The sequence below is a fragment of the Rhodamnia argentea genome, chromosome 5, assembly GCF_020921035.1.
Source record: "Rhodamnia argentea isolate NSW1041297 chromosome 5, ASM2092103v1, whole genome shotgun sequence".
Taxonomy (NCBI): Eukaryota; Viridiplantae; Streptophyta; class Magnoliopsida; order Myrtales; family Myrtaceae; genus Rhodamnia; species Rhodamnia argentea.
The window spans coordinates 3,982,600-3,997,080 of NC_063154.1; the positions used below are offsets into that span (position 1 = coordinate 3,982,600).

General features: G+C 44.7%; 1 protein-coding gene and 1 pseudogene across 1 annotated transcript; both read right to left on the reverse strand.

Annotated features, from left to right (window-relative positions):
* Positions 1 to 292: 292 nt before the first annotated feature.
* Positions 293 to 4,286, reverse strand: LOC115753410 (auxin response factor 18). Its single transcript, XM_030692014.2, has 4 exons — positions 3,554 to 4,286; positions 2,074 to 3,231; positions 659 to 1,557; positions 293 to 532 (listed from the first exon to the last, which is right to left on the reverse strand). Exons 2-4 carry the CDS (start codon positions 3,190 to 3,192, stop codon positions 472 to 474), a joined length of 2,079 nt encoding a protein of 692 aa, XP_030547874.1. The 5' UTR covers positions 3,193 to 3,231; positions 3,554 to 4,286; the 3' UTR covers positions 293 to 471.
* A 7,281-nt stretch (positions 4,287 to 11,567) lies between these two features.
* Positions 11,568 to 13,792, reverse strand: LOC115753441 (annotated as a pseudogene).
* Positions 13,793 to 14,481: the final 689 nt, after the last annotated feature.

Genomic DNA, 14,481 nt, shown 5'->3' on the forward strand with positions numbered 1-14,481 from the left:
TTGCGTCTATAGCCGGATGACCAGCACTGGAAACCATATTTACATTGGATGGTTTGGTGTTTTGATGATCCTTACACAGATTTGAATGTCGCATTTTGGACCAAGATTTAAAGTTTCCCACACGAGCAAGATGGGTTTCTGACCAAATCTTGCTTTAAGTATCAGCAGATTCTGCCGTGTTGTTTGAGCGTTGCATAGGCCCTGATAAGCCCGCCTCGACAGTGGGTGGGTGTTTAATTCAAGAAAAGAGAGACAGCAGATAAGAGCAAGGAAACGGAGGCGCAAGACAGCCATCGATAATTCTAATTGAACAACTTGCTAAATAAAGCTGCAATGATTACTCCTCCAATAATATCCAAAGTAAGAGATGGATTACGTGGGCGTTTCACACATATCCAAAAGCAGAAGAAGATGAAGAGAACAATCTCAAAATTCATCTGTACATTTACTGGCTCGTCATCAGCTATCTCCCTAAATCTGCGTAGCGCAACCAGCAGGAATTGTTAATCTCTTTGCTGTCTTCAAGAAGTCACTGCAGTAGAAAGCAATTTCGGAAACATTAGATTCAATGAAGATGATGCAAGATAACAAAAGGATCCAACACGAATCAAGAAAACATAAGTAAGAGTAAGACGGTAAGAAAAGGAAACTCATTCACCTGAAGGGTTCATCACCAGCATTCTTAATAGCACCAGCGGCATCCAAGTATAGGACTTTACTGAGTCTCTCCGAGCCGTTTATGCCAAACATGTCCCTGAGATTCCTGTACAGCTCCTCATATGAACCGAGGACCGACAGGTCTAGAGTTCGCCCCACGTTTTCCGACTCCATGAACACCTTGCAGTGACCAGTCCCCAAGTCAAGGTCAGATGCCCGGTCTCGTTTAAAGCCGGTGAATCCATCGTCGGAAGAGCTCTCCACGGTGCCGTTGTAATACAACACATTGTTGCGGGACCCATCAGAGGAATTCGACATCCTCTCCTGATTCCCCTCTGACGAACATCTTCCAGTTGTGTCCCCAGAGCAACTCTCAGAGGTCTGCTGATCTACGAGAATGAGTTGACCGAAGAGTAAAATGTGGGGTGACTTCTTTTCGCCATTCTCCTTTGAGGAGTTTTCCGAAGTTCCCATCCTTAGCAAGCAAGATATGCTACCGTTGTTATCCTCCGGCGCACCGAAGAAGGTGCTGCCTGAAAATCTGGTAGATACTGAAGTGTGATTGAGGGGGTGCGACCCCACCGGAAACAGACCCAAGTGCAATTGATTAAGATGGAGGTCCGATGAAGATCTTAGGAATTGAGCATGCCTGGCTCCCTGTATGCCTGGGGGAATGTTATCCGGGATAAAACACAAAGGGCTGTTTGGTCCAAGGGGGTTGTTAGGAAAAGGTGGGACTGGAATCTGGTCGAGTATGGGAAAATTTGGCGGCATCCTTAACTTCTTTCTCGGGGGTGAGAAAGGTGAGAGATGGATAGAGGGCATGTTCGACACCAACTCTACTAGCCATGGACTAACACTCTTCACATTTTGGAGTAGATCTGGTTCATCCCAAGCAACCTGCACAATCACACGCATGAACCAGTTTTCAGTAAACATGAGCATGTACCGATTGCAACATCGAAAAAAAAAAATGTCTGGAATGAAATGACCTGTCCTAAGAAAAATGATGGATCCTAGATACAGTTATTTCGTTTGTCTAGGCAGTCAAGGAGTGAAGCACTAAACCTAAGTTTGAAAATAACGTAACACCGATTCATGATGCAATGTTCCATTTCTCCTTCACTTTCCCGAAGAAAAGATAATGGCCAAAGAAACACTATTCTACTTATGCAGACATAGCAGACGAAAGCATTACTTACCAAAGTTATTAGATGCAACTAGCAGATCGAAGCAGAGCAAGCATTCATACAGAAAGCGACACTGAGAATTTACCATTTCAAGTGAAAGAATACTGAATCAGAAAAGGGTGCGTTAAAACCAAGGGAAACAAGAAGAAGCTATGCACCAAAGACTAATTGAAATTTCAGAACAAATACTCAATGATGAGTGTGCCAAAACAATGTTAAGAGATACCTGTAAAATTCGCCATGGAGAACTAGGCCAATGAATCGGGTCAGCGACCTGTACAGATGATATAGTCCCCATGAACCAGCTAATTCGAGATGCGTCCTCTGTCTCAAACGGCATCTTGAACCTCATTCCTGAGCACCACTGGACCTGCATTGCTGCGCTAACAGAGGACGCCCTCACGAAAAACTCTGGAGTACTAGCGCGAGGATAATACAACACCTCGAATGGCTGTCCTTTCGCTGCCATTGTCGCTGCCTGCAATACAGATTCGCCCGTCACTTTCCTCCTGAATTCCCCACCACAACTTTTCTGCATCAGATTACTCCCCTCTTCTCTTGCGAACATCGAGTATCCTCCGAAATTCCCAGATGCAGAGTTCCATCCACAAGCATACTCATGCCCGCCTATGCCGATTCCCCGTTTCGCGCGGCGTATCCCAACACAGAGATCCCCATTCTCTGCTCTCAGGAACACAATTGAATCACCAGCCACAAGCTTCTTCTGGTTCACGAAATTCCCCCACCCCGTGGTCAAAAGATGGCGACGCGGGGTCCCTCTGTATATGTGCCGGAATTTCCAGCTCTCTCCGTGCACATCCTTGGCCACTATGTTCTGAACTGGAGGTTCAGCAGAGTAATCCAAGCGAGGGAATATCGTCTCTGCGCAATACCGCGGCACAGAGAACCCCCCGCCATTATTCGCGTCCGACTGCGTTAACGTCTTTGCAAAAGACGCCACCTTTTCCGAGTTCTCCATTCCCTCATTTCCTAGAGAGCCGTCATCGTCTAGGTGATGACAATCGTCGCTTCTCATGGGTATAAGGGTTATTTTGGCATAAACCTCATCATTTTCAGGATCGGCCATGTACTTTATGGCGGCGAGCCTGCAAAGAATGAGAGGGGGGATTTGGGAGTTCCCGAAATTAACGGTCTCTTGAGCGTGCTCGGCATGGCCTTGAGGGAAGTAAAAGACCCTGGAGTTCACCGGTGGCATTTGAACCATACCACCGGCACAAGCGTGCCATAGTTGAGAGTCTAAGCACTTTTGTGGGTTCCTCTTCAGCGGTTCTTTTCTTGAATCCATGATTGAAATCATGAAGCGATCTGGGACAAGCTCAAGCATACAAGAATCCTTCCTCTCCTATGGATCTCAGAGAATATCCTGCGGTTGCAAATGCAATTATATGAGTTCACATGATTACCGACAAACGAAACAGCAATGAAACAGAGCCCTCGCATTGCAGACAAAAATTTCGGCAATAATTGACCAAATAGGAAAATTGAACACGGATGCTGTCATCAAGCAGTTCTCACAAATCAAAACTTCATTTTCGGAACAATTTCACAGAACAGAGTCGAATCATAGCCACTGAGTTCACATCCTCTCAGCTTTCTCACCAACCAAAGAAGCAGTAATCAGATTCAGCCTGAAAACACCTCTGAAAACATAAACGACGAGGGGGGGAAAGGGAAAAGTGCCTTGCCTTTCTTTCAAATCCAAGAACCAGAACAATTCCGACTTCGAGACCAACAGGCAATCCTCACTCCGTGTCAAAGGTCAGAAACCCAGGGAAAAAAATCGAATCCCAGAAGCTAACGAAACTCCAAAACTGCTTTCTTGAGGTCAAGAAAGGCCAGAGACTCGCACAGCTCAGTCCTTTGCGAGGGAAAATGGCAATAGAGAAGGGTAACTTTGCTAGAGAGAGAGAAGAAGAAGAAGAAGAGAGGGAGAGGGAGAGGGAGAGGCTGTGTGGTTCCTGTCTGGTTGAAGTATAGACAATCAGAGGCTTTTTAAGCGGTTGAGGAAAGTATAACAGCCCAAAAGAAAAAGCAGTTTAAAGAAGAGAGAGAGAGAGAGAGACTACACAACACTGTACTCTCTTCACACACCCATAATCCTGAAGCTTCCTTGCCGACCAGACTGTTACAATTTGACAGGGAGAGCAAAACAAGTATGTATAAACAAAGGTTAATCTGCAAAATCAAACGTAGTTTATTTGGTTGTTGGTGTCGAGTGTGCGGGGTTTATATTTTGTGGGAGCGGAGATTTTCTTGATGCTTCGATCCATGTTCGTTGCATGACCCCGAAGGAAAGGCCAAATCAGGGTGATGTCCGCTCATCGATTTCTCCTCCTTCCCCCCACCTCCGCTCATCGACAAACCCACTGAACATGATTCTAGGCCCGCGAACCAACATCGCACCAACCCGCCACCAAGTTTTTTTTTGGAGATTCATTTACCCTCCATAGTTTCTAATTAAATAGCGAGTTAAAGACATGTCTTTCTTGGTCACACCCATTTTTAGTCCGTGCTTATCCTGCGATGGCATTCAGGGTCCCCTGAAAAATTTTATTTTCCTCCTCTCTTTTTTTTCGCTTCGGCAATTTGACAAACAGGTGACGTGTCAGATCAACCATGAAGAGAAATGAGAGGAAGCAAACGGAAATCAAGAACGGGGGCAAAGTCAAACCACAAAAGGGATCCTAGAAATCAAGAATGGGTGCAAAGTCAAACACGACCCCCCAAAATGGCTCTTGCAAGAACCCCGTATCCCCATGTTCAACATTTGTGCTCCGCTCCGCAGTCCGGAGTCCCCATCACCATGGCAAGTCAAAATGGCTCGTGCATGAAGAAGCATCCTATGAAGCCTAAAGAACCAGTCATTGCATGCATTCCCATAAAGCAGAAAAAAAGAAAAGAAAAGATCTTTTGGTTTTTCGGGTTCATCATTAATTCATTTGTTTGTTTATTCTCGTTGTTAACAGGCAAAAAAAAAAAAGAGAAAGAAAGAAAGTTTCGTCAAAAAGAAATGGCGATCTCAACGGGGGGGTTTGCTCTGAAATCAAGGCAACCGTAATTAGAGATTTTACAATAACAAGAAGTCAAAGATCATCTTGTTCAAGGCCCTAACTCTGCGGCTAACTAGGGTTAGGGTTTCCTTTCCCATTAACTAACCGGGTTTTGATCTCCGATGTGTGCTTGTAACCGGGTCAACCAGGACAGGATGTCATCGGTTGTTTTGCGTGTGTTTCCCGATTCTCTGGTCGGGGACAGCAAAATTAATGCATGGGACATGAGGAACGAACGGCCCATTTTGTTAAGATTTCTCTCTTCTTTTTTTGAGGGCCTTCTCTTTCTTCTTCATGCCCTTCTTCGACAGCTTTCTTTGGGTATTTTTCCTGTTGTCGACCTTCGCTTACTTGACTCCCAAATTCAGTGCCCCACAATTATGGAGTCCAACATATCAAAAGAAATTTCTCAAATTAGTGCTTTTCACGCACTTCTCAATCTCGGAGTGATTGATTACGTTACATCACAAATTTACCTGTATGTTAAGACACCGACAAGTATTTGTGCCCCCCCCTCCTCCTTCTTCCTAATTGTTTCTATGAGAGTTCCATATCGACATGCAAAGTTCGTAGTATAAGTCATAACTACTGCTCTTTTTTAGCCCGCTGCAATAAGTCGGTGTCACCCTACGCTATGGCACGGGGACCTACGTCACGCGCGAACCTAAGACTTCCTAAAACTAAGGAGCAATTGGGGAATTCGAACCGGTGACCAAGGAAGCCCCTAACCATTGTGGAGTAAACCCTACATCGTTAGGCCAACCGTGGTAAGATGGTTCTAAGCTTTAAGAATATGGAAATGCTATGTTAATGTGCTTGTAAGGTGTTGGGGATTTTCAGTAGTTAAAATTCCAAGTTTTAAAAGGTAGAACGACTGAAAAGGCATATAGTGAAAAGGTAAAAGTAACATCATAAACACCCATATAAGTTATGAAAATCTAGACTCAGAAGTAGAGCCACAATTCCTCTATCTTCAACATGAGTGATATACACTCCAAAGTGTTATTTGAATGATAAGCGTGTTTGTTCTCCTCACTCAAGGCCTAGGTTCGAATCATCATATCTACACGCATTTTCTTAGGGCCACTGTCGAGAGGACGGACTTGCATGTCTCTGTTAAGCACTCAGTACTGTGGGATAGGGGACTACCGCATCCGATGGGAATCGATCGATCAATAAGAGAGCCCGGGACATAAGAAAAACCACCAACAATTCCATTAGCTTCACACTTCCACATTTCCAAAAATTTGATGGGTCATTATCAAAGCAGTATGGGCATTTGCAGCGGGAGATGAAAGCAAAGATTCTCGAGTCCGGACAGTGGAATTAAAAACCAAAGAGACGGCGAGAGCGACCCGGGGAGGACGAGACGAAAGTAAAATGGTGTCGGGCCGAAGGCAAAGACCAAAGCAAAACGGCAAGTGACTGCGACCTTGGCGGGTCAAAATCCTCGTCGTTTTGGCCGCATCTACGTGCTGCAGCATTGGGGGCAACTATTTCGAAAGTGACGGTACCTTTTTTTTTTATTTATAAAGATTATTACTTTCTCCTAATTAAAAATAAATATTAGTTGACACTTGATTAGCGCATTGGATCTTAAGCTCGTGGAGGATCTCCTTGATCGTCGTTTAGTGTTTGTTTAGGATCGCTAATTACTCCCAATAAAGATGAGAAGGTTAATTTCGAGATTATGAATTCCTCTTCCACTAATGTGTTATTCATTCGGATCGCTTTACGTAGAGAGAGATCACTTAATTCTCGCGTGTCGAATAATTTGCTTTGTTGCCGAATTGCAGATAAATGTCATGATGTGTCTGCAAAAAATTTATTAAAAAATCGTAATACAAGTAAATTAATTTACATATGTGAAGTAATTACAGTTTTTTACGGTCGGATGACGTCACATTTATCCTGATAGCTACCGAGTACACAGCATGCTATGAGTATAGGGGTCGGTACATCTCTGTCCCAAGAATTAATTCCTCGACGTGGACTCTGCACCAATCTATTAAGTAGATATATTAATTCGTCTTCCCCCACAAAAAATAAAATAAAACTAAATTCGATATTTTATTTTTTACGTAAAAATGACTTGAGCATGTAGCAAAAAAAAAAAAAAAACAGTATAGAGAAACCCAATTTTAGGACCCCGATTCACTTTTTTTTTTTTTGTTAATACCACGAAAAATCCGAAACTAATATACCTATGACAAATTTAAATCTCAAACTTTTTTTTATCACAAAAAAGCTCAAACTAGTACATATGTGATAAATTTGTCCCGAACTATTTTTTTTACTACAAAAAACTTCAAATTGATATACTTGTGACAAATTTGCCCTCCGTTATTTTTCCGTTAAATTTTGCAGTCAAATTATTGAGCAAAATGACACGTGACAATTGACATGTGTATTAGTTTAAGATTTTTTATCATTTATTTATCACATTTATATCTGTTTGGGATCTTTTGTGGTATTAAAATAATTTAATAGAAACTAACGGAAAGTAAATTTATCACAAGTGTACTAGTTTAGGATTTTTGATGGTCAAAAAAACAGTTTGAGATAAATTTGTCATAGGTATATCAGTTTAAGATTTTTGGTGGTCCAAAAATTAGTTTGGGGTAAAATTATCATAAGCGTACTAGTTTAGGGTAAATTTGTCGGATATGTACCGATTTGGATTTTATTGTGGTCAAAAAAATAGTTTGGGGTAAAATTGACACGGGGTATACTAGTTTGAGAATTTTTATGATAAAAAAATATAAATTTAGGTATGGGATTTTTCGTGATATTAAAAAAATTTTTTTTTTTTAAAGAAGATATAGATGAAAGAAAATAATATTTTGGGGGCATGTCGAAGGCGACCCATTAACCAGACCTGCCGCGGCCGCGGGCTGATAAGACACAAAATGGGGACAACAACATTAACCAAAACAAACTAAATATAAAAGTCGATAGCAACTTCGAAAACGACACCGTATGGGCTGCCTCTCTACCGGAAAAAATAAAATAAAATAAAATACAATAAAAGAATCAAATCAAATTAAATGAAAGAAAAAAAAAATTGGCTGGGGCGTCATCATCACCATCGTAGGTTGCTTATAGTCCAGACATTACAGCCAGCCACGCCTCGCCCAATCCCTAATTTGTAATGCTAAGGGTGGGTGGGGGTCTCTAGATGGAGATTATTGTCTCGTGGTTGTCCTGAGAGGGGGACCATTTTTTGGACAGAGACCCATTAATGGTTACTTGCTTGTCTCTTATGGCTCCCATAATTTCCCATCTTTTGTTAACAATTTAACTCGATTCGATCGCAATACGGGGCCTTTAGTAGATGATTACCGATATCTTAACCAACATTAAAAAAAGGTTAGAAACAAGCGAGAAACCCAATTCGTGTGCATGATGGAGGATCATTCACGACAATCGCTAGTTGTTGCATCTAAAGACAATCCTTTTGTCCAAAAGAGAGAGAGAGAGAGAAATTTGTTATATTGACGATGAACGATTTAAAGTAACATTTTGGATTTAATTCCGACCTAAAAAATAAAAAAACTATTTGTGATTTATTTAATGCTCTCTCCTTTGGGGAAATCGACAACATTGTTTACAATTACAATGTGGACATATGCGTCGATGGTATCTGCTGAATGCTGGTTGGTGGGCGTGGGGGCACGTACAAAATCTTTTGGACACGCAAACGCAGGCCTTGGATTCTTGGAATGGCGAAAGATAGATAAGAGCCCTAAGGAAAAAAAATTTATCATTTTTGGAGTAGTGTACGATTTTTATGATTGGAGATGAAAACATTTCTTTATTGAGGACGGTACAATGCCCTGAACTTAATTTGCTGGAAGAAAACTTATTCAGAGTTCGTAGGATGCTACTGGTAGAGTTATATCACATCGATTATGGAAGAGGTTGATAGTCGGCTTTTGAGCGTGAGGAAAAATATTATCTGTTGAGTTAACTTTTGGGATGATAAAGGCCAAAGATCATCGATTCTTGATGTCTGTTTGCTGCATTCGAATCAAGAATTTGACTTCCGATCCACTTTTCGAGGGTTTTATATGAATTTCATCGTGCACGTAGCTAGACGTGGCCGGTTCCGGTTCATGAACCGGCGGTTCCGATTCCTAGGCCCAACGGCTCTTTTTCCCCGAGCCTCCTCCCTTTAAAATAAAAAAAAAAAACCGGGTCGAAACAGTGGGCCGGATCAACGGGCCTGTTCTAGGCCCCGATTCATTTTGGCCATGTCTACACGTAGCAAATGATCATTCTCCTTTTTATTTTGGGTCAGATTGCAACAACGTACCTCGCTTTTTCTCCAAATTCTCAACTCATATCAAATCAATGCCAACATTAGATTTACTCCAAAAACTAGAATACGATTACCGTTTTAGCATCATGCATTTACAAGATTCCTATTAAGGCCATACTTTCTATGAGAAAACGTAATTTTCTTAATTTGCAAAATAAGTCGAAACAAATTATAGTAAACAAAAAGTGGATGATATAAAGCCATACAAATGCCATCCGATTTAAGAAATAAAAATGAAAGAGGCAAGGTGGAAGAAAACCGCATAAAAAAACAAAACATAAAAAAAGTTGGGGGCAAAATAAGAATCTGGAACGAATCTAACGAGAGATATTCACGTTTAGATCTCGTGTTGAAGTATCCAGTTCAAACTTGAATCAAATTGAAAACACATAGCAGATTTCTAAAGGGTTTAAAAAGAGGTGATAAGATCGAAAACTCTAAAAAAGGCTGGAGAGTTGTTGTTGTTGTTTTTTTTTATTATCATTTAGCCTCTTATTTTCATTGACGCCATTTTTAAATCAGGAATAATATGAATTTTACATGCCCATAGTGTAATAATCAAGATTTTTCAAAGCGTCGCAAAAGTCATGAACGGAAGTGAGTGAGACGATTTTGCAAAAACGCTCTTCTTCGATTCATCAAGCGGTGTTTTATGAGGAGGTGAAACGACGTCGTCGGTTGGGAAGTTGACGTGACGTGACGTGACGTGACGCGTGGTGGGGGTGAGTGGGACCCGCCCGAGAATCTCTGTCTGTTTCCTTCCTGACTCTTGTTTTGGCTGAGCGGAGGAGGACGAAAGAGGAATTATATTTTTCCCCTTTTCCTATTTATTTTTGTTTGGCAATGCGACGTCGTCCCCAAGACCCGTCCGTCTCCACTGTCTGACTTTAATCCATTAAATGCAACACGTGTGGCACAGCTCAGCTGCGGGAACTCCAACCCCCAAATGTGCCGCCGCGTCGGTGGCCGCAGCCTCCGGCCTCGCCGTATGCGCAGGCCTTGAAACCAACCCACCACCCCTTTTCCCTTCGGTCAACTTCCCCATTCCCATATTTTTTTTTTCTTTATTTTTCCTAGAATTAGGTCTGACGAGGCTGGCCTTTGATGTGTTCATCGTTGCAGGAGAGATCGGCACGTGGCGTTTCTAAAAATTGCTCCAGGGACAGCACGAGCTCACCTTCCCTCGGGCCATGAAGAAGGAGAGCTCACCACAGTTCCGCTTACTGGGCCACACTGGGCCAGTCCATGTCTTTTTTTTCTAGGCCCACTCTCAGTGGGAGCAGGAGCAGCAAATACATCGGCTGATGCCGTTTTGTTGGTTCACCCAACCCCTAATCCAACAAGGCTTGACCTCAACTGCCACATTCTGCTGTCGAATTGTTCCGATAAGAGATCGTGACACGCTTGGCTCATCCGACAATCTGTTCGCGCGAGACCCATCTGATTTGAGGGACGAAGTGTGCGGGATATACGGTGCACTCGGTCTGTGAAACGTTAGTGTGTTCATGACTACTTGAGGTAGGATATGCCCCGAGGGGGTAGCTCGGCCGCCGGGTGAATTCTTTCCAAATTGCAAAAAACTAGGTCATTACGGTCGGCCGAGGCAGTTTGGAACCTCTACTCGACCACCTTTGCTCTCAAAAGACGATGATGTTCGTTCGCGAATGCTTTCCACATTGGCGGAGCCATAACGACACCATCATCACAAAGTCCCCATCACAAGCAACGTACTTAAACCAACTTTGGTTGGAACGCAGCTTCAAAGGGATTCGGGGTGTGATATCACCATCCGAACACCCTCGATGAGAAGTGCCGGGATTGGCCCGTTGATGAATGGTGATTGGCGTTAAGGGAGAGGTCCAAGAGCAGTTGGTATGGATATTGAAGTTGCACTGTCATCTGTTGGTCAGAACTGGATTTTGATCTCCCAACCGAAATCCCGATTAGACGATCCATCTAAAATTCAGTTGCACCAGACGCAAAAGGGTTCTTAATGGTTCGGCAATGTTTCCTCGCGATAAATCTTCAAAGCTTGATTTGAAGTTCTATCAACCGAAGGACATTTCATGCCCTTGTCGCTTGGCAAATGAAAGGAAACCACATCAGGACTCTTGGCGCAACCAAGTTATGCTAAGGTTGTTGCATTGTGGGGTTTTGGTTGGAGTTTTACAGTTCAGATCCTCGAACGATGTCGCGACAAATCGGTTCTTGTTATCAAGTCATGTCAAGATTTGGTGATCTGACTAACAACCGCCAATCTGAATCCAATCTTATCATCCCAAGAGCACATGCCTTAATGGAGTTTGAAGAACAATAGTAGGAGATTAGAGGAGGGAACAGTACTTCAAGATTTCATTACTCAACTCAGAATTTTCGACTACAAGTAGAGAGACTGCAAAAAGAATTTCCCTTGAAAAGGAACAAAGGCTGCAAAAGGAGTATGCAAAGAACGAAGAACAAAACCAGCCAAAAAGATGGTAGAAATTCCCTAAACGACACTAGCTAAGATCTACCCATTACTCCTAAATCACTGACGACTCTAAAAAATCCTTTAAAGCTTCCATCTTTCTCCCACCGAAGCTACATGACATGGATCACCTATTGCTCTAACCCCCCCACCAGCTCCTCTTCCCTGTACAAAGTAACCAATGAACAAAGGAATGAAATGACGCTAACCCAATTACTGTAAATGAAGCAGGGCAATCTCCCCCAAGGCCCTGGAAAAACGTAGTTTTTGATGAGGAAAACGTTATTGTTCTCGACATCTTCCCTCACATATACTCCATCCTGATGGCGGGATTCGGAATCAGCTCCGGAGGATTGGCCATCGCCTCCGGATCGTCCACCTTGGTTCTCATCTCCAGGACCTTCTTGTGAGAATTGGAGTGCAGCGACGGGACGAACGTGGGGCTCGCCGCTGGGCGATACTCGGGGAAGAGCCGGCCAGACTTGTAACGCACGCCGCACGCGTTGCACAGGGTCTTAGGCCCCAAGGGTCCGGCCCTCCACTGCGGGGTCTTGGTTATCTCGCAGTGCAGGCATTTCCTGACCGCTTGCGTGGGAGCCGAGTGCTGGCCGGCGTCTGCCACGGCCGTCGTCGTCGACATAGTGAACTTGATCTTCTTCTTCTTCTTTTTCATCTCCGGATTGACCTGCCTCGGGATCTTGATCGCGGGATGGGATTCCACATGACTCTCCGAATCGAGCGGTAGCGGGTTCTCCCCGACCGAGGACGCTGGCGAGATGAGCTGCACCGGCGGGCGCGGCTGGAAGGTCGCGGGGCGAGGACGCTTGCTGCGAGCGCGGCCGCACCGGGCAAGGGTTATGGCCTCGGGGCTGCGCGGGGCCGTCTTCTCGTCCGTGCAAGAGCTGCTGCTGTCGAGGACGGACACGGGACTTGAGGTCCGGAACTGAGCGTGGTTCGCCGGCTGGGCTCCCGAGGAATCTTGCTCGTCGACGGCGAGGGTGTGGCCGCCGGAGAAGGAGTCCTCCACAAAGTTGGAGAGCCATTCCATCTGGACAATGTCTTCGTACTGCAACATAGAAGATCGAAACAACCACCCCGTCAGATCAGAAAGAACACGCTTCCCCACTCATACCTAATCCAGAAAGTAATAAATTCAGCCGTCCAGTCTAGTCTAGGACAATCCTATGAAACAAAACCATAGACATGGCAACACTATCTTAGCATCATCGAAAACACTCATTTTGAATTTCAGCTGCCCATTGGAATGGTATGACGTGGCAGCCGATGAAGATCGGGACCCGCGTCTGTCAAGTTAGGAGATTCAAAATAAGAAGCGGGGCAGGGACATGCCACGTCACGACGTCACGTGCCGCCAATTAATGCGTCAATCATTCATCACGTGCCTCTCTCTAAAGGCGCGCACAGAGTCACCGACGCTGATTTTTTTCCGCCAATTGTTTTTTAACCACGAAAAACGATGCCGTCACACCAAAAGTCAGCGTATTTGCGAAGAAAAAAGTGAAAAAAAAATTCTCCTTTTACTTTTTCTCTCATCACGAGATTCCCGAAACTCGGGTCCCGCCGTGAAATTTTGACCCGGGGGCGTGTATGAAAAAGGAAGGAGCGTGCTACTTGACAAATCAAACACGCCCTGCCAGCCTGGCAACCGCCAAAGCTCGCCCTCGCCGCGAGGTCATCCTCCGCCCGATCCAACGGCCAAAAATCGAGAAAGCAAGACAACGTGGCGCAAAAAGGCGGAAGATCATATAATAATCAGCCGAAATCCCTCGTCAGCTTTCGGTTTCAATCATTTTCCGACACAGTAAATTTAGAATCTCGAGGCGAATTGCGTGAATTACCGGGACGGAGAGGTGGGCGGCGAGGTCCGAGTCGGGGGGGTGAGCATCGAAGACCGAGTCGGAACCGGGCAGCGACTCGGGCTGAGCGGACCAGATGGAGGGGAACGAGTCGTGGTAGATGGGGGGCAACCCGGCCTCGACGTCGTCGCTGGGGAAGTCGAGCAAGTCGTCGATTTGGTCGAAGAAGCTCCCGCAATCTATCTCCCCATCATGTTCTGACCCGGCATTCTTCTCCTCTCGCCTCTGAATTTTTCCCTCCCTCTTCTTCTTCCCTTTTTTTTCCTGGGAAAGCAAACGAGCGGGAAACCGTGAGAAAAGGCGCAAGATTTTCACCCCCCTGGGTTTCGGGGCTAAACATAGCCGAATTTACAATCAGAGAATCGATTTTTGCCGAAAGCCAAATAAGAAAAAGGAAAAGGCACGGCGACAACTCCAGTTCCCGCGAGGTTCATTAAGAAACGAAGCTTCATTTCTGCAACCGCAAGAAAGCAGAGGGAGGCTAACCTGGAGCTTGAAACGGCGACCGGGGAGCAAGGCGAAACTCCAAGTGGGCCTCGTTAGGATGGGGCGCGCGCGCGAAAAACAGCTGACCTCGACACTGGGATCTCAGCGCTTTTTCCCTTGTGAAAGGAGAGGAAGACGGAGTTGGAGAGTAAGTGGAAGTAGAAGCAGAGCAAGCAGTGGTGCTAGAGAGAGAGAGAGAGAGAGAAGGGGAAAGAAGGAGAGGAGGAATGGTGTTGCATGAGAGAGAGGAGAGGGGGAGAGAGAGAGAGAGTATATAAAGAAAAGGAAGAAGGTGGGTGGGGGGATGGCAATCCTTCTTCCTCATTGCAAGCTGTCCCTTTTTAACACACACTCCTCCCTACCTTCTTCTTCACTGTCTTGACGTTGAAGCAGCCTCCTCTCTCTCTCTCTC